The sequence below is a fragment of the Zosterops lateralis genome (assembly GCF_965231275.1).
Source record: "Zosterops lateralis genome assembly, chromosome: 3".
NCBI lineage: Eukaryota > Metazoa > Chordata > Aves > Passeriformes > Zosteropidae > Zosterops > Zosterops lateralis.
Window position 1 is genome coordinate 80,821,927 of NC_139764.1, and position 27,928 is coordinate 80,849,854.

The 27,928-nt window shown below is 36.1% G+C and overlaps 1 protein-coding gene across 1 annotated transcript; it reads right to left on the reverse strand.

The window, feature by feature from the left end:
- Window positions 1-27,721, reverse strand: TTK (TTK protein kinase). The gene is made up of 22 exons (XM_083858122.1): window positions 27,518-27,721; window positions 25,786-25,930; window positions 25,286-25,511; window positions 21,060-21,166; window positions 17,303-17,446; window positions 14,054-14,162; window positions 13,863-13,938; window positions 13,683-13,780; window positions 13,043-13,142; window positions 12,214-12,337; window positions 10,699-10,880; window positions 10,442-10,578; window positions 8,903-9,029; window positions 7,726-7,818; window positions 5,857-6,014; window positions 5,620-5,771; window positions 4,332-4,456; window positions 3,934-4,014; window positions 2,499-2,675; window positions 2,082-2,172; window positions 1,749-1,846; window positions 1-669 (listed from the first exon to the last, which is right to left on the reverse strand). Exons 2-22 carry the CDS (start codon window positions 25,928-25,930, stop codon window positions 580-582), a joined length of 2,640 nt encoding a protein of 879 aa, XP_083714248.1. The 5' UTR covers window positions 27,518-27,721; the 3' UTR covers window positions 1-579.
- Between the last annotated feature and the right edge of the window lie 207 nt (window positions 27,722-27,928).

Below are 27,928 nucleotides of genomic sequence, written 5' to 3' on the forward strand. Positions count from 1 at the left end.
AACGGTACTGATGATTCCATCACAACACTTAACCACAGGAACAGCTCAAAAACCAGGTGACATTTACATGCATCTACCAATATTGTAACTGGTGGTTTATACCGAGTGTTCATTTCCTTGTGTCCTTCCAAACTGGACACAAGGTATTTGTTAGTAAAGGACAGAACAGCACAGCACTGTTCATGCCTTAGAAGATGTTTCAAAAGGTATTTCATGTTTTTCACATACATCAGTTGGCATTTTTTGGGAACTTTTTTATATTACTTCTCATAAGATCTTATCTTAAAAGATTCTCATACAAGTTTTTGTACTCCAGACACTGTAGTGCATTATAAGTAACACAGACCATAATCACCAAGTAGCCATTGTCATTGCTCAACCCAAGCAGCATGCAAGGAGTGAAAGAGCCCACAAGGAAAAGCATCCAATTGAATTCTTTTTAATGACCTGCAAACATTATCAGAACACAATGAACATATAAAAATGCAAACTTTATGCTGAGTGTCCTTTTAAAAGCTAGCAGCACAAAAGACTTTTTAAACAGACCAGACATCTGTTGCCTCCTGAATCAGTAGTACATCATTTTGTTGTCCATGTTTTTTGACTCCCAGTTTTTGCAAATGCTGATACATCAAGAGTTTTACCACTGCTGCATTGTTCATATAAAGTCTGAAAGTTAACAAACACACAGGGTATTCAGGTGAACACAGTTGTACTGCACATGGATTCAAACTATATAATGTGACCACTTGAAATAAATCATCACATACTGAAATATTCCATACCAAAATTGCTCTTTCAAATAAAAAATGAAAACACACTTAAGATAGCTTAGTTCTACCAGCTTTAATGCAGCACAGTGCCCAGAAAAAATACATAAACTGACTTTGCAGTTTGGGCAAAGTTATAGAGCTTCACAAGTCAGGACAGAAAAATGAGCTGCAGAGATCTAAAATCAAGTTTACTCTGTTAAATGTCTCCACTATGGAAACACCAGCATGGAAGGAGAGAGTTATTTGTGTACTCAGGACATCCAAGCTTTACATGAGATACTCAAATGCCCACAAACAGCCACATCAGCGTTTTGTTAGAAGAATAACTACTTGTTCACCTTGTATTTAAAACAGATCAAGTGCAAATAGAAGTGTAGGCATGAACGCCTTTAGATTTAATATACACTGAATTTACTTTCCTCCCCATGAAAGCTTTGCATTCTCAAAGTCTTACATATACTTTACCACCATCACTTCTTCTGAGACACAGGTAGAAAGAGCACAGTTGAAGATTTATCAAGCTTCTCTTTCAGGCAATAAAAAGAGTCTGCAATACTTCAACACGTAGGAACTCATTTACGCACAGCACTGCATTAACAGTTCAGCAACTTCCAGGAAGCAGGAGCAGTTGCAGCCCAAAAGTGTGCACACTTAACAGATCAATTTAGGTAATTTTTCCATAGTGAGGGTTCTTAAATTAGAAGACTCTCACATAGGGGCAGCTTAAAAGCAAAGCAGACACATTGGGAGGTAGAAAGGAAAGAAAAAACTGGCATAATTTTCAACCCTTCCAATTCAGAGGCATGTAGAGAGATTCTGCATCCTTGCAAATAAAAGCACTAAGATATGCAATATTTTTCTATCTACAGCTGAAGAGTTTATATATGTATTGTTTCATCTTTCACTACCAACATTATAGCCTTTGTCTGCATGGGCATGTACTACTGTACAAAATAGAAAAGACAATTTACTTACCCTCGCAGCTCTAGAAATAGAATTGGGAGAATTCAAGCCAACAAGCTGGCCAAGGATACGTTTCATTTCCTCTGTTGTTCCTTTTGCATTTGGGACACCTGCAGTTAATTTATAGTTATGCTGAAATTGTATACATTATAAGTGTAAAAATCACCAGAACAGTTCTTAAGATGTTTAAGAATTAAACTATTGAAGTCTTTTCTGAAGCAGACTTAGGCACCAAACAAAACTGAGTCATGAAAACAAGCTCAGAGTACATCTAAGATTAAAGCATTGTTTAAAGCATAGTTACAAATACTATTTAATAAAAAATGTAATTTAAAATAAATGTACCTGTTTGACAATGACTTTGAATTTGAACATAGGGATGCACCAGCAACTCCGAAACAGAAATTCTTTCTTTAGGATTTCTTACTAAACAGCGCTGCAAATGAAAAAATAGGAAGAACGTTTTGGCTATAAATTATAAATTGTCCTAGGAATTGACAGTATTTACTTTGGATGTTGAACCAAAGGACTTAAGTCAGACTGCTTTCAGTATTTACTTAGCTTGTATTGAGCTGAAAAGACTTTCATATGGAAACTACATGAAGCAGCTCTAGCTTCATTCTGCTTTTGGAATAAGGCCTGTTACTACAAGCAGCAGTGAGCATCTATTTGTGTAAAAAGTGTCTCAAGCACAACTCATTCAGTTTCAGAAAATATGATTTAAGTAAAGAAATTATTATTTAAATCAAAAGGAACAGTTACCTTCAGCACATCTTGAAGATCCTTCTCAGCAATATCTGGGAACCCTATTTCATAATTTGGATCAACAATAGCATGCATTTTATTGATGTGACTTGTTATATGTTGAAATGGAGTCCTTCCATATGTCATGCAGTACAAAATGCAGCCCAGTGACCACACATCACTTTTGGGACTTATCTAATATTAAAAAAAAAAAAAAAAAAGAAAAAAAAAGTTACTCTCTACTTAAGAAACTGGCCCTTCAGTCAATTTATTATGTAATTCTACAATTTTCATTGTATAAGAGATCTTTAAGTATTACACAAAATCACCAAGGCAGCATGCCATAATCTAATGCCATAATCATAAGACAGTGATGTGGCTTCCTTCACTTATATTCCATAAGAAAACTATTATCTATTTTTGAAAATCAACTTACTTGAAGAACTAACTTAAAACAAAAGTTAGTCCTTAACAAGTCAAACTCCAGGAATCTAATTCTGGATTTAAAAATAAATTCATGTAAAAGCATATTAAATTATTTAAATCCAGGAAACAGTGAGAGACCACAGCTATGTCTCCAAAGTGGAAAGTCACAATTCAATTCCCCTGGGTTTAAAGGATTCAGATCCATATTTCAACCATGACACCCAGGCTGTTCCTTGCAGGACAGTTTTCCACTTCTCCTGTTGAAGCTGAAGCACTTTAGGAGAAGCACAGAGTGGGGAAACAGAGGGAAGTGGAGAAAGATGCATACAGAAAACCTGACTCCCAGCAGAGTAGCTAGATTTTTGCTTAGATGAACAAGTCTGCACTGTGCATGCAGTATCAATTTAAAAGTACAAAACAAGGTAAAAACTTATCATCCTTAAGAAATCCACTTATAAAATATTTTATTCTCCATTTAGAAAGACTGTATTTCATTACATAATAATACTTCCATTCAACTGTTAAAAAGTTAATCTTCATGTACATTCAAGTACATTTGGATTTTAAATACTTTTTCACCAAACCCTGTATCCCTCAGTGGAAGTTTGACTGCCACTGTGAAAATGCTTTCCTTCAGTACTTTTCTCATCATTTATGTTCCATTGCCCTGGTGATGTTATAAAATTTTCTACAATACACAATACTCTGTAGCATAGAAAAATTAATAGGATACACTGAACTCATACATGTGGCCCTAAACTGCCCAAGCCTGTGACTCTGTTTTACTTTCAATTTTACTCATTAATTGAGCACTTACATTTTTCTAAACACCATCTGCCAAATGCTTTTAGGTAGTTAGGGAGATTTAGGCATAACTTTCCAACTCTGCACACCATCATCATGATACAATAAATTTTCTTATGTTCAAGTTTCAGTGGAAGATTTTGAAAAAACCCCAAACCTGAAGATATGTTTGAATTACTTCCTTCTCAGCATGAAGGATATAAGAAGGAAAAGATCATACTACCTTAGAACGAGACTTGCCATTTTCTCCATAGGAAGACCTATCTTCTATTGCTTCAGGTGGCATATAATTCATTGTGCCAGCCTAACCACAAAAATGAAAAAATATCCTTTTAAGTAAAGCATGCATTAAATTTAATTCACTTAATAAAAACTTAGATTTCTGTCCCAAAACACTGAAAAGCATCTTGAAGGTTTGTTTGTATTAAGGCTGAAGGCCATTATTATTCTGTTCATTAAAAACATGTAAAAATCAATATGCATGAATATTAATATACATATATAAAACCATTCAGCATAAAATTTCAATAGTAATTGATTAAATTATTACAATCTAAATTATCAGCAGGTACTAGAGCACTTCACAGAAAAATGGACATGAGTTTTCCAGAAGTATTTCACCTGAGAATCTTTAATGATACTTGTCACATCCGGCTGCATTTGGTTTGCAATGCCAAAGTCAATTAGTTTTAACATTCCATCAACTATCAGAAAGTTTGCTGGTTTCAGATCACTGTGAATAATGCCTGTAAAAAAGAGTTTAAAGTAAATACAAATTACTACCATAAGGTTTAGCATTACTCAACTCCCATAACCCTTGCACAGAGAGAAGGTGCAGATTGGCTTTTTCTGAGACTCAGCAGATTTCATAAAAGTGCTTTCATTTCTTCCTGAACAGTTAAGACCCACAAGAGCTTAGAGTTAGAGTTACTACTTATTCAAATCTGCAGCTACTCCACAACAGCCCCAAGCAATTTGAGTTGCACAGTTTGTCTCACTTTGGGACAGACCCTCCAGCTCTGTGTGCACATGGCCACACTGAACTGCTGCTCTGGAGCAATTCAGTGGCCTGTCCATGCCTGTAGTTCTCTTTAATTAGCTAAGCAGGTATTTAAAATAAAATTTTATTGCTTAGTCTGATTAAAGGTACCATTCACGGAGGAGTATACACAACTGACTTCTCACAAACTCTACTTGCACAATTTAGCATGAATTTTGGTTACTATCTAGATAATCAACCAATCTATCTTGATATTTTACAAAAATCAATGTCTTTTTTCAAAACATCGCATGTATGTATATACCCTGAATTTCAGTAGGTTTTGGTGTTTGCTCTGTTACTGAATGCTCTAGTCCTGAAAATAGGTGATGCTTTCTGCTATATGTACTAGTCTTCAATTTCATTATTATGTAGGAAAAGATCCAAATCTGCCCTCTCCTTTATGCTATACAGACAAACAGAATATAGATGCATACATTTTAATTATACAGGTAAAGATGAGAGGAACGCCTGAAGAACTCTAGGAAAAAGCTGAAACACTTTGCCAAAGTAAAGATGGCAGAGCTGTCATTAATGTCAAAGCTATTCCTGGAGAGAATGAGTGGCTAAAATTTGAGTCTAACGGAACAAGTGGAATTGTGAGGATACCATGTAGTCTAAAACAGAAAATATTTTCTGGCTCTTGAAAAAAAATAGCATTACATAAACAGTGATATTTGAGATCTTTCTTGAGTTTGCTAAGTCTATCTCTATCTCTTGGTTTTTTGCTTCACTTTTTCTAAATACAGTAAATACCCATCTTTGAAGATCACTAAGATTACACCAACACAATACCACCTCCAAAATTAAACCAGATTCATATTATCTGCCATATATCCTATACAAATACCTAGAATTATTTAAGAATACCATATTCATGGATTGTGTGAACAGCTTCCAGCATATTTTTCCAATAGCTCTTTCGCTCCAGTGGATCCATCCTTTTTTTCTTTTTAAGCCAGCTATTGAGATCAATATTTCCACACTCCATTACCATGTAGATATGTTGATCAGTAATTTCACTAAAAATAAAATATGTATGTTATAAGTGAACGAAATATCTTTGTATAGAGAAATACCAATTAAATAAAGTTAGTATTTACTCACTAGCCATAAAGGCGGATGATCTTATCACTATGTTGCTGCAGTTTACTCAAATGAGCAATTTCATTCTTATAGCTCTCAACAGTCTGTTGATCAGCTTCCTCTAGATTGACATATTTGACAGCATACAGCTGCTTCTTGTCATTCAGTACTTGAAACACCTGCAAAACAGTATCAGTTAATAAATTCGTCCATCCCTAATTCTGATTTACCATAGTCCCTCACCTCAACTCAGCCAAAATACCAAGTCTACCTTTTCAAAAGGAAGAAACAATAGCAAGAATTCATACAAGTCAGCATGAAAAAAAATTAAGTAAGACAACACCAGTTAAAACAGAAACAACCCTCTATCAGAGGTTATCTTGGTGCCACATTATATTTCACCAGGAGTCTGCAGAATTCCTAAGATAAAGATTACAAAATAACATTCCCAGAGATACAGGTTTGATCTGCCCTCACACATTCATCATTTTGTCACACCAAAATCATTTGGAGGCTAGATCACATGGCACATTAGAAGAGGTTGGGAGCATGAAGTCTCATTCAGTCAGTCTTAAGATGAGAAGGCTGCAGGAAATCCTATTGCTGTTTTAAATCCTATTGCTAGTTAAAGGGAAGGTATGACAGACTTCTCTTGAACCATCAAAGTATGAGATGCAACAGACATAGCTAACAACAAAGAAAATTACAATTGGCTATTTTGATTTTTTTCACTGTTAAGAAAGAATTCCAACAGGAAAACTGCTTGTCCAGCTAGGCTATGAATTCTCCATCCTTGGCGATATTTAAATACAAAAACCCATGTGTAATATGCTCTATTTTGGCCTTGTTTTAAGCAGACTAAGAGAAAGTGACACACAGAGGTAGGTCCCCACCATCCTACCTCATTCCATAACCATACCCTGGCAACACAGAGACCTCTTATTTGTGGAGTTCCCTGCTGAGTGGAAGCTGGCTATTAGTCCAGTTGACAAGGATAGGAGGAAAGACCCAGGAAACTACAAGGCTGTGAGCCTAACCTCAGCTGCTGGAAAAGTTACAGAATATCCTACTGGGTACTACTGAAATGCAGTGATCAGACAGTCAACATGGATTCACAAAGGGAAAGACCTCTAAGTAATTAGTTGAATTAGATACCCTTAGGACACATCCTCCTGGAAGCTATGCTTAAACACATGGAGAACAGGGAGGTGATTTGAGAGAGCCAGCACAGCTTTACCACATGAAAGTCTGTCTGACCAACCCAGTAGCCTTCAGAAAGGAAGGAACTACACCAGTGGATAAGGGAAGAGATAGGTGACATCTCCACCTGGACTTCTGTAAGGCCTTTGACACAGCCCCCCACAACAACCAGCTAAACTGCTTATGCTGGTAAGAAAGTAAGGCACTATAACAATGCCAAGAGATTTTGCCAATACTGTTTCCCAAGCTCCCATGACCCCAAACTTCCATGTAAAAAGCAGCTCACTCACCACTTCAGACATAGCTACAACTTCACTTCTCACATAAGTTACAGAAGTAGTTAAAAGATGGGCTGTCTCCTTCAGGCTCTCAATCAACTTTACAAGTCACCCATTTCCCAACAGTGTAATCACATTGCTCTAAACAACATTAGGATGTACACAATGCAGCACAACTCTTAACAGAAGAGCTAATTCTACCAGGAATTTTAACACTTACTCTACCATAGAAATTATCTTCAAGAGCAAAAAGTCTAAGTATCACCCAAAACCAGCAAAGTTCTGGATTCCCTGGGTCAAACACAGTGTACATGTTAACACTGCAATCATTAGATGATTTCAACATGTATTTACAATAGAACAACTACTGTGTAAATGAGTGACTGCCTAAAAGGATAAAGGAGCACCTTACCTTACTTGAGCCTCCACTACCTATTTGCTTTAACACTGTATAAACTCTTCCATTGATGACAAGGCATTCATGTGAAGGTATAGAACCTGGAACCTGTGTACACAAAGAAAAGGTTAAGAAATAAATATTGGTACATGCAACAGAACTTAAGAGACCTCTACTTTTTATTAAGTTAAAACGCTTTAAGTTGTCTTGCTCTTTCTGAAGAAGATAAAGTTGTTTAGAAGCAGTAAAGAAACTTGAAATGAAAGCTAGATCCCCATGTACTGATCATTATTTGGCATGTGACATCACTGAACTCTTGCAAAAGGTACCAATGCTCTTCATACTGGAAATCAAGGAAAGGATGTTCTTTAATAAGGCTTCTCAGGTCATTAGAGACACCTCCCTCTTTACATAAAACATCAGAAACTACATTATCCAAGAGACTTTCAGTCCCAGCATGAAACTTAAGAGCTTAACTGAAATCATCTACCATTTTATTTGAAGCTAATTACTAGCTAGAAGCCTGCAGTAGTGTGAAGCTGAAACAGCCTGCATTGCCTATATCTGCTACACCAAGCCATAGAAAGACCACAAGTTTGATTTATTGATTTATCAATACTTATCCTCTCATAGGAAGCTTAAACCTATCCCCCAGTTTTATCTAGAATTGGGAAGGTTCCTGCCTGAATGTGCAACACATCTAAGGTAAGTAACACATTTTTACATTATGTCAGGCCACAACAAATGTATCAAAATTTGTGAAATCTAACAAAAAAATGGAGGAGAAACACAATCATTTACCTCCCTCAAACTCACGGTTTTCAACACATACTGCTTCTCTTTATTGGTACTGTACTGTAGTGGGTAGCACCACAGGACAAAAATAGAGGCTCTAGTTCTTTCCTCTGCCATTAAGTAGGATCTGAAAAAGCTTAGGATGCAGACAAAGGCTCCAGCATTTTGACAAAATTGAACTGATTTTTCAACACCTGACCTATGTCACCTAAATTCAGACATACACATGAAGAAAATTATTTTGGGAATAATAGACTACTTTCCATTATTCACCCAGGAAGATGAACAGTAATCTGTTTTAATCAGAATTCAGATTTAAAAATATATATATGCACATTATCTTACCTAAAGTAGTTCCCAATGAAAACATGTACTGAAAAAATGACAAAATTGTTACCTGCAAGCCAACTTGGTTTTGAAAAGGAGTTGCTGGAGTATGTGGTAAATAATAAGGGAACTGGCTGTAGGGAGTAGAAATTTGACATCCTGGTAGAAACTTGTCCTTTACAACTGGTGTGCTGAAACTAACAAAGATATGAATGATATCTGCATTAGTTGTATTTTCTTAAGATAATTTTAACAACAAAGTTGAAATCTTCAGTGTTCCTTGAAAGTTAAACCCTATTGACTAGCAAGAGCCCAAGCCTCCACTTCATTCAAAAATTATTATTATTAAGAAGACCACTTCTTCCTTTAGAAGTCCTTTGAGAAATAAACTGAAATGATAACCTATTTAGCAAATACTTTTTAAAAACACAAACTCGCTATCTTCAGACAATAGCTGGCACTTCCCAGCAACTGAAAAGTGAAAGAACTATAAAGCTAGAAGAGCTGACTATAATAGAATTTGAGCCAGTTCCTCTTCTCCAGTTTGGGATTTATTTAGAAATATTTTGGATTACCTATTTTCAAACTAAGCATATTGAGACAGTCAACTTCAAAAACCCTCATTATTGCCTTGAAAGCTTTAGCTACACTGTGTATGAGCAGAAAGATCACAGATTTAAGAAAACTAAAGACTACAAAAAATCCAGTGGTATTTTTTATTTGTTCTCCTGATGTGCCTACCATCTATTTAGTTATATTTCCGAAAATATTTTTCTTTTTCCCCACTGTACATAACTAAGACTTATTTGGTAGAGTAAAATCACATAAGTAAAAAAAAAAAAAAAAAAAAAAAGACAAAACCAGTCCAAAGCATGGTTTTCTTTAAATACAGAAGCACTCAGCAATTCTGCATAATTACCATGTACATACAAACTAAGTAAAGAGAATCTAATCAAGGAATATTATCAAGTTCCTTCATGAAATTATGTGGTTCATGCCCTACATATATACCGAATTCTACAGCTATAGAGACAGAGGTCCTACCAACAGGACTGTGCTTACTGGGCATATAACCTTGACCTATATGATTCATCCTATGACCTATGAAAACAGTAAGTAATCACATAATTAGAAAGATTTTTCCGACACAGGCATAGGGGTTTATGCCTTATTTAAGGTAACATGGATAAACAAATGCTGTAATTTCCTAACATAATTGCTTGATTCTGCAAGCCTCTGGATTTCTTGAAGTGCTTTTAAAAAACCTCAGACACTTTCATCATGGAAAATTAATTTGATATATAATTATCAATCTAAAAAGCCTGTCAGCCACATAAAAAAAGTTATCCAAAAGGAAGTGTCATGTAGAAGGGATCGGTGAAAAAGGTACATGGTCTACTAAGGACTTACTGATTTGATGGCAAACATTCAAATATGCTGAAAAGCTGCCTGAAAGGCAAAGGTACTTAAATGCAATCTGAATTTCAAAGTCAGGCCCTTCACAGAAGCACTTGGAATGTTTGCTATCTAAACAGAAAAATTTAAGAAACCCTGTAAAAATCTGCTTAAGTCTTTCCAGAGATCAACTACCATGTTACAGCAGGCTTACCAGGCCATATAATCATTAGATGTGGTGCTTGGGGTTCCATAAACGTGTAATGGGTCACTTTTCTTAAGGCCACCATCTGGTGGTGACAATCCTCTTGAAACAGGACGACCACACTGTTCAAGGCTTGCTTGCTTTCCCTACAAAGGGCAAAGAAGATCTATCACACAAGGAGCCACAATTAAGAACACAAAAATGATTTCTTCAACATGAGAAGGCTGCTGCTAGTACACATGTAGTACCTATTTTTGTTACTTTACCTCTCCATAGCAGCTTTTCTGCAACACTTCTTGAGTTGGCATTTTTTTTCTGGCATTTACACAGTTTTGTTTAATCTGCTCCAACTGCTTTCTATAACTTTCACCAAAACTACATTGCTGCTGTTGACTTTCCAGACTCCTGGGCTCTGGCATCTTCAGCTCCAGATGCTGAACTTTATTTTCTGGGGGGAAAAAAGCCCAAAAAACCAAAAGCCACCAATCATTAAAATGAACAGTTGAAAAGTTTCTAGAATAATTTTACCTCATTTTCTATATCATTCTAAACAAACACAGATGATTTACTGGAATTAGGCCTTAAACACTAATGAAGTCTTCAGGCTCCATATTCAATTCAGTGTAATGAAATGGCAACTTTCTTCAAACTCTTAGTATAATACTGTAACAGTAACGGAGATGCAACTGTTTCCTTCACCAACATACGCAATAGGAGTACCTTCATAAATGGCACTACAACATCCCAGGATATTGAGCAGGTTTATAAAGCATTGAAGATAAGCTTATTACCATACTCCAAATTAGAAGTCTGTTGTCTGTGACAACAGGCAACCTATAATTCAGTGTAATGAAGCCAGAGGCCTAAAGGGACTTGGCACCCTGTCTCCTGGTTGCTTTTGCACAGGTAGTACAAGAGTGAAATGGTGGGATGTGACAGTGCAGGCTGCAAACAGCACAGCTTAAGTGTGTTCCTTCACAAGCTTGAAAAGATTTTTTTCAAATTACTAGAAAGCAGCATCCATGTTTAGCACCCTAGTCCAATTCAGTTGCTGAAGGACTGAACTACCTCAACCATCATCTCACTTGGAAACGTGAATGAAGCACAAACAAGGAAAGTATGACCTCAAACCCAAATTGTTCCCAATGTAAGTCAATGGGAAGAGTTCACTGAAAGGCTTAGGAGACACTGAAGTTGAAAAATCACCATTTTTCAACTGAAATGTTTCTTTCCTACAGTACATACGTACTTATACAATCCCAAACCCAACTCTTACAATATTAGACATTTTCACCTAATTGTTTTCAGCAGGATGAGAAAGCCACTTAGGGAACCAGCTTTTTGATGAAACACTGAAGTAGCAAGTAACCATAGGAGGTTAGTACATGTGTTCCATATTCCATGAAGCTGGTAAATAATTAGTAGCAGCCTTCTCGATTTTACTAGCCCCGAAATCCTTGCTATAAATCCAAGTTGGTTACAACATTTTCCAGAAAGAAACATGTAACAACCTCATGCCATCCCTTTTCCAGCTGACTTCACAGAACAGTCAAAATCCATGTATTGATAACCCAATATCTAGTGAAGTATGTATTTCTGAAATACACTAAAACTGGCTGTTTTTAAAAGAACTTTAAGAATAATTATCCAAAAGTTCATAACGCAGTAACTTCTTTTTGAAAAACATTTTATTTAGCAATGCATTTTTAAAAAATAATACAGAACAGAACATTTTCAATGCTTATTCTATTTCAAACTACTCAGATGACATTAATAGTTACCTTCTCTTTTCGTCACAAGACTTGCATCCACTTTTGTTTTGAGAGTTACAGTTGAATTGGTAGCTGTTTCTGAGCTGCCCTCATCCAACATCTGCAACTGTGAAGCCGTTTTTTCTTGTAAGGACTAAAGAAAATTAAAAGAATCTTAAAGAATCAAAGGAAAACTCAAGAGTAGTATCCAAAGGACATTTCCTTAAGGTAATTAAATGGCAGGTGTACTACAAAACAAACATGCTTCAGGGAGCTGTGCAGGTTACACAGAGAAGTATTACTGATGCTATTTTTAAATCCATCAGCATTTTGAATTTCCATAATCCAGTTTCTATAATAAATGACTAAATGCTTTCTATTCTGGAATTTTCTTTTAGGGGATGAAGACATGAAAATGTAACACATAATAATGTAAGACTTGTTTTTTGATGAAAACAAATCTCTATCAAAAGCTGTATTTTATAGCTCCATAGAACACTAACTTAGTTGAATGAACTTCATTAAATAGAGTACTTCCCATGGTAAAATTAATGACTACAACTGAAAGAGGTCCTGGTAGTCAAGTTGAAATCTATTTATCTTCATAAATGATATTCCTAACACCACTCCCAATGCTCCCATCAGATGTACTGTGCAGATAAAACTCTTTTTTAATACCCCATTATGCATAACAGCTTTCAAGTTTAAAAGCCACAATGTATGTTTCTATCCACAAATGAACACTTAAAGGGAAACCCCACATTATTTCTTTCTTGCATTGAAAAAGGTGTTGTTTTTCTTACTATTATTGTAAGATAGCTAGAGTTCCTTTTATATATTTAAAAAATATTTAAGTTACCTGCACATCTCCCAGGCTGTATGAATCACGCCCACAAGGTTTCAGTTCTGATGGTGGAAAAGGTGCAATAAAGGCTGTTTGTTTGGAGCTGGACATTTGCCTGTTGAAGTAACATTCCTAATTACATCACATGCCAACACAGTGTGGCAATGGCCTTTTTTGTGAATCAGATAAAAAAAGAAGTTATGTGGAGACTTTTGGCTACAAGCTTGAAATATACAGAAAACAGGTTGACTTGGACAGCAAAGTGACAAACAATACAAAGAAAACCTAAAAAATGAGGATTTAAAAGTATTTTGAAAGTTACAAGACTGTCTTATCTCTTACTTTAAAAACTGGACTAAATAAACAAAGATATTTTGAACTAAATTTATTTCCACTTTAATTTCCATTTCTTTTGAGCTTACTGATTAGCCAGAACATGCTTTTTCTTCATCTTTATGTGCTTTCGTACAAAGCACCTGCATAGCAAGATCAGAAGTAGGTTACTGCAGTACCTGCTGCAACTATAATGACTATTTGTTAATATTAAATTTGACTTGAAGGATAGAGACATCTGACATTTCCAGTATCCAATAAAAGTACCACTGAAAAGGAGTATTAAAATCTGTTGTTCTGTAGGTAAACCCAATAGCCATACCTCTTTGTAACACTAGCTGTGAGTGGGACATCTGAATCCTCCATGTCATCACCATCATCAGATACTAGGGTAACAGGAATCCTCCCAAACGGGCAAATCTTAGACCAAATTCAAAAGTTATCAGGTGTGTAAAGCAGAATAAAGAGTTGAAGATTTTAAAGAAAATGTTACATGTTTTACCTGATTAGATTTGTTTAGTGGTCTCACTGGATTGTGGCAATTAACTAGGGCACCCAGTTCCTGTGACTTCTCTTCCCTAAAAGAAAAAAGCAAAAAAATCCACAAAACAAAACACACAGCACTGTAGCATGTGTGTTTGGTTTTGGTTTAAATGATGTTATAAGACATTAAATAAGAAATTAAGACATTACCTAAATAAAGATCTGGTAACAGTAGAAGAATTTTCACTAGAATCATTCTTTTTTAAGCTCCTGCGATTTCCACCTATATTCTGGAGTCCAGACTCCTGTGTGCTTGATACTGTAGGGAAAATAGGTAGAATCATTCAAATCATATCAGACAAATTCACCTAAATTATTCTAAGCAATTAACTGAGTTTAATTTAACCAGCTGATTTCACTGATAGCAAATTTATGAGTGGTCATACAAGCTGTGTGAGGTCAGGGAGTATCAAGGCAGACAACAGCAAACGGCCCATGCACCAGCCCCATCTTAATCCAGAAGAAAATCTTGTTTGATTATTGAAGATTTAGCCCAAGGATTAAGAAGTTGTACATAAATCTTAATATGAAAAGTCAACTTAATAAACTTTGTGAAAATATATATTTCAGATACACTTTATGGTAAACACAACCAGAAATCAAGTTATTTGAAAAGTCATTATAGAACCTCAAACCCACAAATAAACAGTTCAGAACAACACTGTCTTCCACATTATTTTTCCCTACAGGTAAAAGGAAGGTCACTTCTCAGAGACAAAGAAACCACAAGAACTCAATATACTAATAAAAATGTATCAACACCTTAATGAACATACATGTTACAACAGTTTAATTTTTTACTTAGGGAACAATGTTGAGTACAAGCTATTTTAAGCACCTTCAGATAAATAATCTCTTGAATTCAGTTATTTTCCTGACAAATCCTTCTTAAAAAATGTAAATTATTATCTGGTTATTTTCATTAAGATCTCTTCAATGCTACAAGACACTTTTTTAAAAAAAGACAGACACTAAAGAACGTATTTAAAAAACCCAGCAAAAGGCAACAGGAAGTGTTCAAAGCCAGGTTGAATGGTGCTTTGAGCAACGTGGTCTAGTGGAAAGTGTTCTTGTCCATAGCAGCGGGGTGGAAATAGACAAACTCCAATGTCCCTTCCAACCCAAATAATTCAGAGATTTTAATATATTATATAATATGATCTTTCACATCCCATAGGCCTTGTGTTCCATCAGTATAGGAAATTATCTACTTGACCCACAACATTCACAGCTATCCAAAGCCTTCCAAGAAACCACAATTTAAGGATTGTTTTATAAAGCACTTCTCTTAACATTTTTAAATTTGTATCAGTTCATTAAAATGGATTTTACTTTTCTTTTGAATTCTCCCATATCTCTCTTCTACTTTCAGCCAAAGACTTATGGTAGATGAACAGTGCAGTATTGGCTATTTCTAGTACTTATTGTTTTACAAACTGCTTATGCCAATAGACCAAACCACTCATGCAAATAAAACAAGTGCCTCAATGTACAGTGTAGCTTTATTACCAACCCAGGTGATTTTATTGTCACCATCTCACAAATGCATCCCACACTTTTCCCCAACAAAGTTGGTTTTTTTTGTTTTGTTTTTTTTTTTTTTTTTTACTACCAAGCTGGGCACTGGACTCTCACATCCAGCTGGTGATCTACAATACTTTCATTCCTTCACATTCTAAGACAGCCTATCTGCTTCTCATGATGCTCCTGACCACAAGTGGACCCCAGGAATTAAGGTTCTCTTTCACCCAAAACAATTCTAAAATGGTCCTGTGACCTACTTTTCTTAAATAATAAACTACCTTTTCCCAACCAAATGTGTTTGATTGCACCTGGTATGTCAAATACTTTGGATTGCTGTGCATGAATGAAAGAAAAAGGAATTAAACCAAAGGTTTCTAGACTTGATGTATAGTTTATATTTGCATCACAACACTAACTGCGTGTAGCTGTCAAAAGCATTCTGTACAATCTTTTAAAGCTGTGAACAAATGCTTTACATGTACAGCATTCATATTTTCAAATAAAAAAATTCAAAAGCAGCTCTTCAAATGGTAATGCAAAACAGAAAAGACCTGAATACCAATACACTAAAATAGCCTCTGTTGCTCCAGAGCACCACACAAATTCCCTGAAAGCCAAATTCAGTGATTTAGTCCCAGAGTTTGAGATATTTCAAGTCAGGCGTTATTTACCTTTTAAACTTTAAATAACTAAATTAATAGTTAGCATTTTTCAAATACCTAATTACAAACTCTTATGAAAAACTAAATGAGCCTACTCTTGCCCCAAAAGTGCACCACTTTCTAACTGGCAGGCAGGGTTTTGCCATGCATTATCACAGGTATTCCCTTACCTGTGCAGCTAAGGGAATATCAGTGACAAATTGTACAATCCATAAAGGATATTGGTATTCCTCAGTTTAAGGAATACCTTAAATATTCATTAAAGATATTCTTCTGTGGCACAGTACATCAGCAATGACATTTATGATGTCTATATCCAATTAATGATAAGCAGAATAAGACAGAAAATAAAATTTATTAAAAATAATGCCATAGCTGAATACTATTAAAATGGTTCATCCCTGCTAGTGTTTCAGTCAAAGGTTGATTCAATAGATGCCAGGCAAATCTCAAATACCACTCCTGAAGACATATCCCTAAGCAAACTAAATCAGACCTATTTTACATTAATTCTGTCTTCATGCAATGTAAAAATGTGGAAGTGTTAGACATGACCCTTGAAAGAGCTACATACAATTCAATGCTGAAGTCAAACCATATATTTTTTGCTTAATTCCACTCTAAAGAAATTTATCTCTTGAAAACCTCAAGAAATAACTGTTCCTTTTTTGAAGTTATATACCCAGCAATAAGGATCACTTAGGATTTATGATACAGCCAAGGATTTCAGCTTTATACTGATAAACATATGGGGTTTGTCCAAAATAAAGTTGAAATGAATTCTTTCCTAGATTTGACTTCACTGAAATGACTATCAAAGCTTCCCCAGTCTGTCATAAGATATAGAGACTAAACTACACATATATAGGTTGTTTGGAGGTGTATTTCAGTCCTATTTCTTCTTGACCAACAGTAGTTCTAAGCTCACACTTAAGAGCTGTAAGTCTCTATTACACACAAATGCCTATGACAGTCAAACACCCTCTGCAGAATTACAGACTCTACCATCCCACAGCTCCTGCAAACTACAGTCACTGCACTGAAAATGAAAACAAGCACTGAAGAAATAAGATTCATAGTATAGACAAATATATCTGTTTATTGGGCAATAGAGATTCTGAGTTTGTATCTAGAAGGGACAAACACTAGGGATTTCTTTCCAGTCTGCAATCACAACACACAAACAACCAGTATTTTAAGAAACTGCAATTACCTGCAAAGTTCTCCTTTTCCTCATCTGAAAGTAACTGCTTTTTTTTCAAGTGTAAGTTTTGCAGAGCAGTTTCCAACAACTCCAGGGGAACAGCAGAGCACTCCACAGCTTTCTGAAGGATCTGCTTACACTTCTTCTCATTTTCTAAGTGGTAAGAAGCAGAGTTAGAAATCATAGAAGTAAAAAAAAAATTACACTTGGGCAAGACTTTTTTTAATGAGATGGTTACATTCTTGTTGTTTTCTATTCACTTTGCATAGTGCTATGAAGCCATTGTTCATTAGGGACACCTCCTCTTACATTGCCATCTTAAAGCACCTGCCTGGAAAGTTTCAAGCGAATTACACAAGTCAGTTTTTCACAATAAATTGAACACTGAGTCACAAAATAGGCATTCTCAGTAATTTTCTAGTGTTTTAGGAACTGTAAGAAAATTTTACTAATTCTAAAATCCATTTTTTCCTGTACTATCAGCATGGAAATATGACCTTTATGGACTTCCATTTAAATCTGAACAGGGGAAAATTTTATTATGTATATATTATAAAACATCCTTAATAAACTTAATAGAAATGAAATTTAAAATCAGCTGTTAAATAAAATACCACTACTCTGGACAGCCCTACAGTTAAGAAAAGAGAAAAGAAAAGCAAGGATATTTTTTCATTACAGTTTTAGATGTTACTAAATGCTATAAACAGAACTTTGAAGACAGCTCAGATGGGAAATGGAGTGTGTTAACAAAATACATTGAAGCTGTCAATTTACATATGTAAACACATACACAGGCATCTATAAGAAAAAGTCAAATAAGGAAAAACGTGTACTGTAACCACAATACTTAATTTGGTTTAAAGAACATCTGGGCAAAATGATGCAAAAATTTTGCTACAGCTGTCAATGCTCTTGAAACCCCAAATGCCCTTCTTCCTCCATTCCAAAGCAGCAAAACAAACCACTTTGCTTTTACATTCATGCCACATAAGCATGTGCTTAAGTATTTCTTATAATATAATGTATTATAGTATACTTAAGAGCAGCACCATGTCCCCTGCACTCAAAACTCCACTCATAAACGAAGTTAGACATCACTGCTGCCTGTAGTTCAGGCTGGTGGAAGTGCAGTGTAGGTATCAGGAACTTATGCTTTAAGTAACCTATTTTAAGAATATTAAATGGATGATGTCAAACACTGAAGCAAGGAAACACCAAAATTAGATTTCTACAGAGAATTACAGAAAATTAGATTGAGCTACAATTTCACTTAAATCAATTTTGTGCTAATTTGTTAGAATTTGTTTTTTAATCATACAGTCACATATTGGTTTTTCTCATAAATAATTTGCAAAGTGGATAGGCTCTAAGAACCCTTAACCAGCATTCTGTGATTCTACCTTTGGCTATATTTAGTAACAACACATTGCTTCAACAAGACCTGCTACTCGAAAGTAATTCCTCCTAGTATCATGTGCCTCATTGAGTAAGAAAGAACATGGCACCAAAACATCTATATGAAAAATTAACTGCTTCGTCCCCCTTAACAGAATGAGGATCCAAGACACAAAATAAAGCCAGAACTATTTCTGAGTTTCAATTAGTCCACTTCATCACATACCCAAAGCCTGAATCAACCACCTTGTCATAAGATTTGAAAAAGTCAAGAGTAGAGTTTTATCTGTGGTCATGAGCTCTGACCAATTCACAGCAAATCATCTTCAAGCACACCACCCAAGGCACCCAAGTAAAGACAAGACAGATCCTCATCTGAGATATTTAAATGAAAGTGTAGTGAGTATTTAAGTAAAAAAAAGCCACAAAGAACAGAGTGGCACCTTTGTTGTGTCACTCCATTTCCAGATCACTAATATTCAATTATTAAGAAATCAACATCAAATTGCCAAGTCTAATTTCACAATTTCAACTTGAGCTTTTATCTTGAGCAAAACCGTGAGCTAAGGAAGAGAATGTGCAATTAAGTTTTTCTTAATGCAAAAGAAAATACTGACAGGTGTGTGCCAAGCACTTGCTGAAATCACTGGGATGAAGAAGCAACAAAGCACTACCCTCCTCCTTTCCCTCTAGCCTAAGTGGACACAGTGAAAAAGGAACAGCTCTCCTAAGCAACAATTTACAACTCACATGTTCCACTAATCCTCTTTGAAACAGCCGGCAGGGACACTGTAGCTCCACACACATTACCAAAGGACACCTAGATCAGCTCAAGGGTCACAGATACCAATCAGAGAGCACAGGGCAGATAGAACAAAGCCGATCATAAATGGCTTGTTTCCTTTGGGATTAGGACTTCATTTTAGGTTGATTACTTGCTGTCAAAGTAAGATAAACTATTGCATGAACACATCCCATAGCTACAGGATGAGTTTAGTCACTGGTAACCTGTAGCAACATTTCTACACTTTATTAAATTACACAATAGGTTTTATTACACTTATTTAACAATATCTTTGTTATTGCAGTATTAGCGTTTAATTAGCTGTTTAAATAAACATCCAGTGCTCACAAAATAAATTTTTAGCTTCTTTTTACTACTGTTTAGAAGTTCAATACCACAAGTTTATATTAGAACAAGACTGGTCAAATAACTGACTTATGCATAACACAGAAACTGTGTAATTTCAAGACAAACATGCAGATTATCATCTTCTTTTCCCTATCCTGTACAGGAGTCATTCATAAAACATAACATGTACTTCTGGGGGGGCAGTTGGTTCACAGCCTTTCCTGCCTCAATGACAATCAATTTATCAGTTAAGAAAAACTGGAAAATCTGAGATGACGAATGAGTATCTACTTACTGATTTTAACAAAATGGCTCTGCCTCATGCACCATACTTTGAACATATAAACTATATCCTACAATACAGTTAAAGAGTAGTACTGAAGGAAAAAAAATCTATAGACAAAACCACTATTGGAGGAAAATAAGCAGGAGTAAAGAAAGGAAGAACTAGGAAAATGTATTTAGAATCTAGAGTGTAGACTAGACATTAATTTATTTAGTGTAGCTAAGTTTGGGGAGATTTCTCATAAGGGGCAGTATACAACAACTCGCATGATACTGAAAAAAAAAATGAAGGAAAACAAGTCACAAAAATCTTAAAATATATCCATCAAGTCTTTTCCATTCAAACAAGAAAACAGCTTTCATGGAATGTGCTTGTCTTTCTACACAGAGCAAACTGTCAAAGGAAGAAATAAACAAGGTGACATAGGTGACTGTTCAAATCACCCACGGAAACAAAAGAGACATCCAAAACTACAAGCCTGTGGGCAACCAGCACAGCCTTGCTAACAAGTACCAGGTCAATCAAATACACTGACAGTGTATTTTGGATTAATAAAAAAACAATCTACAGATGCCATTTGGAAGAAGACAGAATTTCTTCCAAAAGCAAGCAAAGTATCCGAGCCTCACTTTTCATTGCAGGAAGAGCCTTAACTCAAAGCCTTCCACTGCAAGATCTAAATTAGAAAAGTAAAAACTATTCACAATTTTCACCTGGTTTGAAAGTTATTTCTAAAACAGAAAAAAAAAAATGAACTGTGTGCATGTTTTCATTTTAAAAATGAACACCTGTCCTCAGTAAATTTCAATTTTTAAAAAAATCCAGACTTTTTTCTTCCTGATTCAATACCTATCAGTTTCCTTACAAATTATGTACGGGAGCAGAAGTTTAAAATAACAAAACCGAGAACTACACAGAACAGCAACACCAACCAAGTGTTTTTTACACACCTTGTGACAGCTCAAACTGTGCAAAAGCCACGTGCACAAAAGCAAATTTCTTGCAGTTCAGTCTGGCCAGATGAAATTGGTCCCGTGCCTCCTCTGGGTCTTGAAGACTGTAAAGACAGCACATTCATTAGTTATACAAGGTGAAGAGCCTGAAAAGGATGAAGTTCTATGTGCTGGATGAAGTCTTTAAATAACTTTGAAAAAGCAACCCACCCATAGGCTAAAGATTTTCCTCTTTCTTAGAGCAATCAGTGCACTACAAATAAGCAAAGAATTTTAAATTCTAATAATTGAAAGATATCAAGCTGAACCTTGCCAAAACTCAAAGGACTCAATCCTTAAGCTCCTTCACATTTCATAGTTCATTTACTTTGGGCAAATTTTAATCCTAGCATCACATTCAACTGTAGATTGCTGAGCAGATTAATGTTTACACACAGCACACCAACATTTAAATATTTGAGAGCAACTACAGCCAATGTAAATACCAGTCAAGATACAAAAGGCCTAAATCTACATCACTACGAAATACATTAATGTTACATTTCAACTGACATTAAAAAAAGGGGACCTTAACACTTTTATCAGTAACATCCATAACCAAGGGATAAAGGAATTTTTTCCTAAGTTCCCTCTTAAGGGAACTCAGCTCAATAGGTATGAAAAGGTGCCACTTAAGACGTGGGAAGAGCAAAAGATTTGCAACCATGGTTCGAAATAAAAGTACAGAAAAATACAATAGGTATAGAGCATGTTTTCAGTAGAATTCTGTGGAATTTTGAACCAAAGAAGTTTCTGATAGTTTAGGCAATTACTAGAGTCATGTAGGTTTACTGAACTCAGCTCTGATCATCCAAAGCAATAGCACAGGCACAGGATAACCCATCTGCAGGCAAAGTCTGAGCCAGAGAAATAAAGCTGTAATGTATTACATTCACTTTCAAAGAGGTAAAATTGAAGTTCCTGTAGAAAGCAGCAACAGCTTGGGCAGCAACACACAGAACAAGACCTAACACTACCAATAGGCACCAAGTGCCACACGCTTGGTGGCACTGTGCTACAGTCAGAAGCACTCCACGAGAGCAGGCCTGGCACTGCTGATGTACCATACAGATTGTCTGTGTGTCAGAGCACACTCAAGGGCTCTTTAGACAACCCTGGTATCATTCTAGGTCAAAAGGTATTGGCACAGCCAGACTGCAGCCAAAGATACCAGGACAAAAAAAGGTCCAGTGCCAAGAATGGAATAATCCAGTTTTTCACCTAAAGGTTGGGCAGAGATGTGATTGAGAGCAGGCTGTGGAGAAAGACCTGGGGGTGAGGGCTGATGAAAAAGTCAACATGAGCCAGCTGTGTGCCCTTGGAGCCCAGGAAGCCAAACAGACTCTTGGGCTGCATCAAAAGGAGAGAAGCCAGCAGGTTGGAGGAGGTGATTCTGCCCCTCTGCTCTTGGGAGATCCCACATGACACACTGCACTGAGCTCACAACATGAAAAGGACAAGGACCTGTTGGCACAAGTCCAGACAAGGGCCACAAAGATGATCAGGCAGCTGGAACACCTCTCCTATGAGGATGGGCTGGGAAAGTTGGGGCTGTTCACCTTTAAAAGAGAAGGTTGTATGGACACCTCATAGCAAACTTCCAGTAACTGAAGGGGGCCTGCAGGGAAGCTGGAAAAGGACTTGTTGGTCAGGAACTCTAGTGATAGAACTAGGAAAAGTGGGTACAAAATGAAAGAGGAAGTTTAGGCCAGGTATTAGGTAGAAATTCTTTTCTGTGAGGGTGGTGAGACACTGGAACAGATCGCCCAGGAAGGTTGTGGATGCCCCAATCCTGGGAGCATTCAAGGCCAGGCTGGAAAAGCCTTGAGCAACCTGGTCTAGTGAGAAGTGTCCCTGCCTACAGCAGGAGGGGCTGGGCCTAGATGATCTTTCAGATCCATTCTACAACTCTACAATCAGAACAGTGTTGATGGCAGTAGGTACTGCTTCTAAAGTTTGTGATGTTGATTTGCTTTTCCACCTCATTTAGGTGAAACATTTGGGAGAACAGCAAACAATTCTACTGAAAAGCACATTTCTTCTCCCACTCAAGGTAGTATCATCAGAGCACCCATCAGTGTCACTTAACTTGCAGTATCAGTATTGCTTTACTTGCAATAGCTAAAAAAAACCCAGAAGCACTCTGCAAAGTCATGAGATGAGAGCACTTTCTTTAACAGAAGCTAAAACCAAGTAAAGCCAAAATATATAGTACCGGACAAACCGACAGCCAGGAACAGAGAAGGCAAATGTAGAACACCAGGGAAATTTCAAACAAAAAAATTATGAGCAATGAAAATAAGTTATAAGCAGTAAGTAAACATGCCAAAAACAAATGATCCGAATAAGGAGCCACTTATTTGGAGATTAACTTAATCTCCAAAAATTACAGACAATCAACACTGTTGGTTTTTAGGTCCAACCAGCCAAAAGCAATTTCATTGCTGGTGAGATTACAGATGTAGTTTCGTATAAATAATTGATTATATGCTACTCTGAATAAGGCAGTATTAGCTTATAAAAATGATTAAGAATAATAGTATCTGACAGTAATTTCCAAATGAGGAATCATCATTTAGGGAGGTGCTTATAGTGAAGTTTCAGTGGGATTGATGCTATATCAGATTTTGGTGGGTACATTTTTTAAAAGGGGTTTGGAGTGGGTAGTTCATCTTTTTAAAATAAATTTTTATTAGACATGTCAGGAAACATATGACTGACGATATTTGTCAATTAAAAAATACATAGCAGAAAACAAAAGAGCAGACCTGAGCTAATGAGTGAGATAGACAGATTCTGTAATGCTGGCTACTAAAGTAGAAGTTATTTTAGTACAGCTGTAGAGTATTTTAATAGCAAAACAAGACAGACTACTCTCCCAGGAAGGTCACTAGAGGCTGTAGCAGTGAAACTGAAGACATTTCAGTGAGACACCACAGCTAGAACTGTTCATACTATTAATGCATTAGAAAGCTACTGACAGCACCTTTGGTTTTGCTTTCTGCAATACATCATACAGAATACTGAACGTAGCTCTTGCACACACCTTAAAAGTATCCACCTTTCAAACCACGTTCTACACATCAAGTGAAAATAGATTATTTCCTACCTCCCTAATCACTTTGACCTTTCTAAACTTCAACTCTCCTAAAATGAGATAATAAATGTGACTTGATCACTATTCTGGAAAACAACTTCCACAAATTAGGATCCAGAAGCCTATATAACAGTTTCTGCTCTGAGGAAAAGCAATCTTTGAATAAGAACACCATCTTGCAATGGATCTTTAAATTTTCTGGAAGAGATTCTTTACTCTACTTATACAAAAACACCTTCCCTCTTCAAGATACTAAAGATTCACAGGGTCATTATTCACTCCTGTTTCTCAACAGGAGATTCAACAGATTACTTCCACTGTATGCTTTTAGTACCAGTGATGCAGCAAGATCCATGCAAATGGCAGTACAGAGAAGCAGACATTTATCATACTGCAAGATGAAACCATATGCCAAAAAGTCAAACAGGGGAAGAACATACATGAAAAAGATTTGCTATGTTCACTGGAAGATCACCCACTCAGCTCTAATTATTAGACTGCTGCATTGTTTAAATACAGCTCTTAACCAAAATATTTGCTCTTATGATATTTCAAGTGACAAAAGAATCCCCTCTTTAAAAATTCTAATTATAACCAACCCTGCCCCAAATTATGTCTGAACACATCTGAAGAACCACACTGCTCAGATTTGTACTGAATAAAACAATAAATGACCACAATCAAAACTAATTTTCAAAGAATGATGTTCTGAGACATTCTTCCTATCCTAAGGCAGCTAATTCAATCAACTTGTGATGAGTCTTTTCTAGTAAGAGAAAAAGCATACTAAAATAAGCTCAAAAAAGGAACTCATGCTACTCTCCCTTGTACCTTACATAGAGAACCATGAAAAGATGTAGTGTGTTAACATCTCTAAATCAAATAGCTCTAAACCATCATGTTTATTAGCATACACAAAAAATGCAAGTATTGTGGAAACAGCAGATAAGGTGACTAAGCAAAGCTACTCACCTTCAAGGAACCAAAAAGAAAACATCACACTCAAAATGACAATTTGTTGCAGAAAACACTAATGAAACGAGGTATTCTTATCTTAATTAAAAAACAGTTGAAAATTTATACTTACGCTTTCAACTCAGCAAACCTCACAAGGATGCGAGCATAGCTCTCATCTTGACTATACTTTTCTGCAGGTAATGCAGCCACTGCTTGACTGTAACGACCAATGAGTCTATTGAGTAGGCTAATATCCATCTGAGGAACACCCTTCTTCTCTAGCTTAAGCAAAAAACATAGCCAATCTTCTGGACTATTTGTTGTCATTATTATTTGATTGACAGTTCCAGAGTTATCTGACAAAAACAAGATGATTGATTAAAACAGCAGCAAACATGTACAGGAGAAAACACTTTCTTTTGTGCAAGACAGTTATTGACTATTTTTAGACAAGATTAAAGCAACAGAGCTAAGAAATAAGGAGAAATGAAATTAACTTTGTGGTCATTAATATTGAAGAAACACTAAAACTTGAAATCCCTTCAGTTAATGGTTCTTTCACTCAGTCTAGGCTAAGATCTTTTACGTAAGTGGCAATAGAATAAAACCAAATAGAACAAAACCAAATACCTGTTGTATCAGCTGAGATTTTGGTATAATTAAATTCATCTGTGATATTCTCTTCATTTCTGTATTTGTTTTTCAGGTTTCTGACTCTATTCATGATTGATGTAATCTGTGGCAATCCTCTTTCACTTAGGTCTGTCTCCTCCATCTGCAAGGCACAAGTTTAAAAACCAATGTTGTAGATCACTTTGATTGGAATTACCATGGGAAAGCCTCTCATGCATAATTTGGAACTTGAGACTCGACCACATTATGTAATATTCTATTAAGCCTTTGTCAATATAGTTATACAAGGAAACTTTGCAGAAGACAACTTGGACAAATAAAATGAACTGGTATTTAACTGATGCACCCAAATCCTAATCCATGCTTCACAGTAGCCCTTTCCAATAAGGTATATTCAGCATTGGAATAAAATGGGGAGTAGGATGTGTTGCCTGAAATAGCTTCCAGTCTGTTGCATTAAATCACATTCTGTACTCATAATTAGGCTGGCTTTAGTTTAGCACACAGTGTTAATCCAAGCTCCTTGCCACAGGTTATGGCAATTAGTTCTCACAGTGGGCTAAGCAGGAAAGGATTCACATTCTCCTCTGTTCAATGGACAAAGACAAGTGACACCTATTTTTCAGTTTCTGAAAGGAGGTTTAGAGAGTCAAAGACTTCTTATAAGAAACCTCTGCCAAATCCTCAATGTTCTGACAGTTTATCACCAGCTGAGATAACACATAAGAGACAAGAATCTAGACAATCTGAGCAGAGCAAGACTGCTAAAATAAACTAAAACCACCCCTAAGGTTTTCTTCTTTTTCTGGCTACAACGGTTTTTCCCATGTCAATGTTCCATGCATCTGATGAACATGAGAATTCTAGTAAAAACTGTGGTGAATTTAGTGCATTTTCAGGGGATTTAATGTCCTAATTATTGTGAAGTTGGGGCCAGAAACAGGGAATGTAATGCACTCCAGAAAGATTAATAGGTTCAAAGAAAGACTAAATTTAGTTTTACAGTGAAATGTTGGTCTTTGTTCCTCTTATACTTGTGTATAACAAATTTACAAAAAGCTGCAAATAAAGGACCCCCCCCTCATTTACATTCAAAAATGTACACTGAATAGATTTTAACTTCCATGCTTGTTTGGAATTTGCTTTAATAACTGTTTCTCCCTCAGAGCCAATTTAGGCTGTTCTGAGAGTGGATCTGTAAACTGTCCCATCTTTTGGGGCTCACACTGCTAAAAGTTACATAGAGGATTACCATAGCAAATACTGTTCATGTGCCATTCTACAGATAATACTTACTTACTTCATAAGGAAAATTTTAGTATGCACTGCAGTTTTGCCTTTTAAAAATACTGTAGAAGGGGCTACACAAAATCAGATACTCCAAATCACCTCTTTATGGCTGAGAACACTCAGAGATCTGATTTTCAACTGTACCCACTCCCTCAAAGTATGGATGAAGTCAGCTTCTCCAGAACCTGGAGCACTGAGACAACCAAAAGAAAATCACCTCATGTTCAGAAATACCACAATATTTCATTACAACTGTAACTGCTAATAATTCCCAGGTGGATTTTGGATTTCTTAAACACAGTTTTTATACTTTCCTCACCAGTGTTAAAGGTTCATTATTCTTCTTGCAGTGGTAACTTCCCAAATGCAGCAGACAAACAGAAAAATAAATTTCTGCCTAAGTTTGATCTTAAGTCTCAACAATACACATCAAACTTACATTTCTGGTGTGCTGTTTAACTGTTCAAGGTTCAATGTGTAATGGAGAAAAACTCTCCTGAAGAATGGATATGCCTTGTCAAAAAGCTAAGATGGATGAGGCCCAGACTGCCTCAGATGATGCCAAGAACCCAAAGGCAAGAAATGATGTTCTCCATCCTGAAGTTCCTGTATATCAAAAATAGATAGGTTAAACATTGAAAGCTTACCCTGTAAGCTTTCCTACTCTTCATATCCCAGAAATACAGTTTTCATCAAAATCAATAAAACTATTCCCAGTTAGTAATAAAAACAGAAGATAAAAGCTCAAAGACAACTTTCTGAATGGGGACAAGCACTTCCAAATGTGTCAGCTTGCTCTGACATTCAGAGACTAAAAAGTACACTAAAGGTATATTCATCCACATATTGT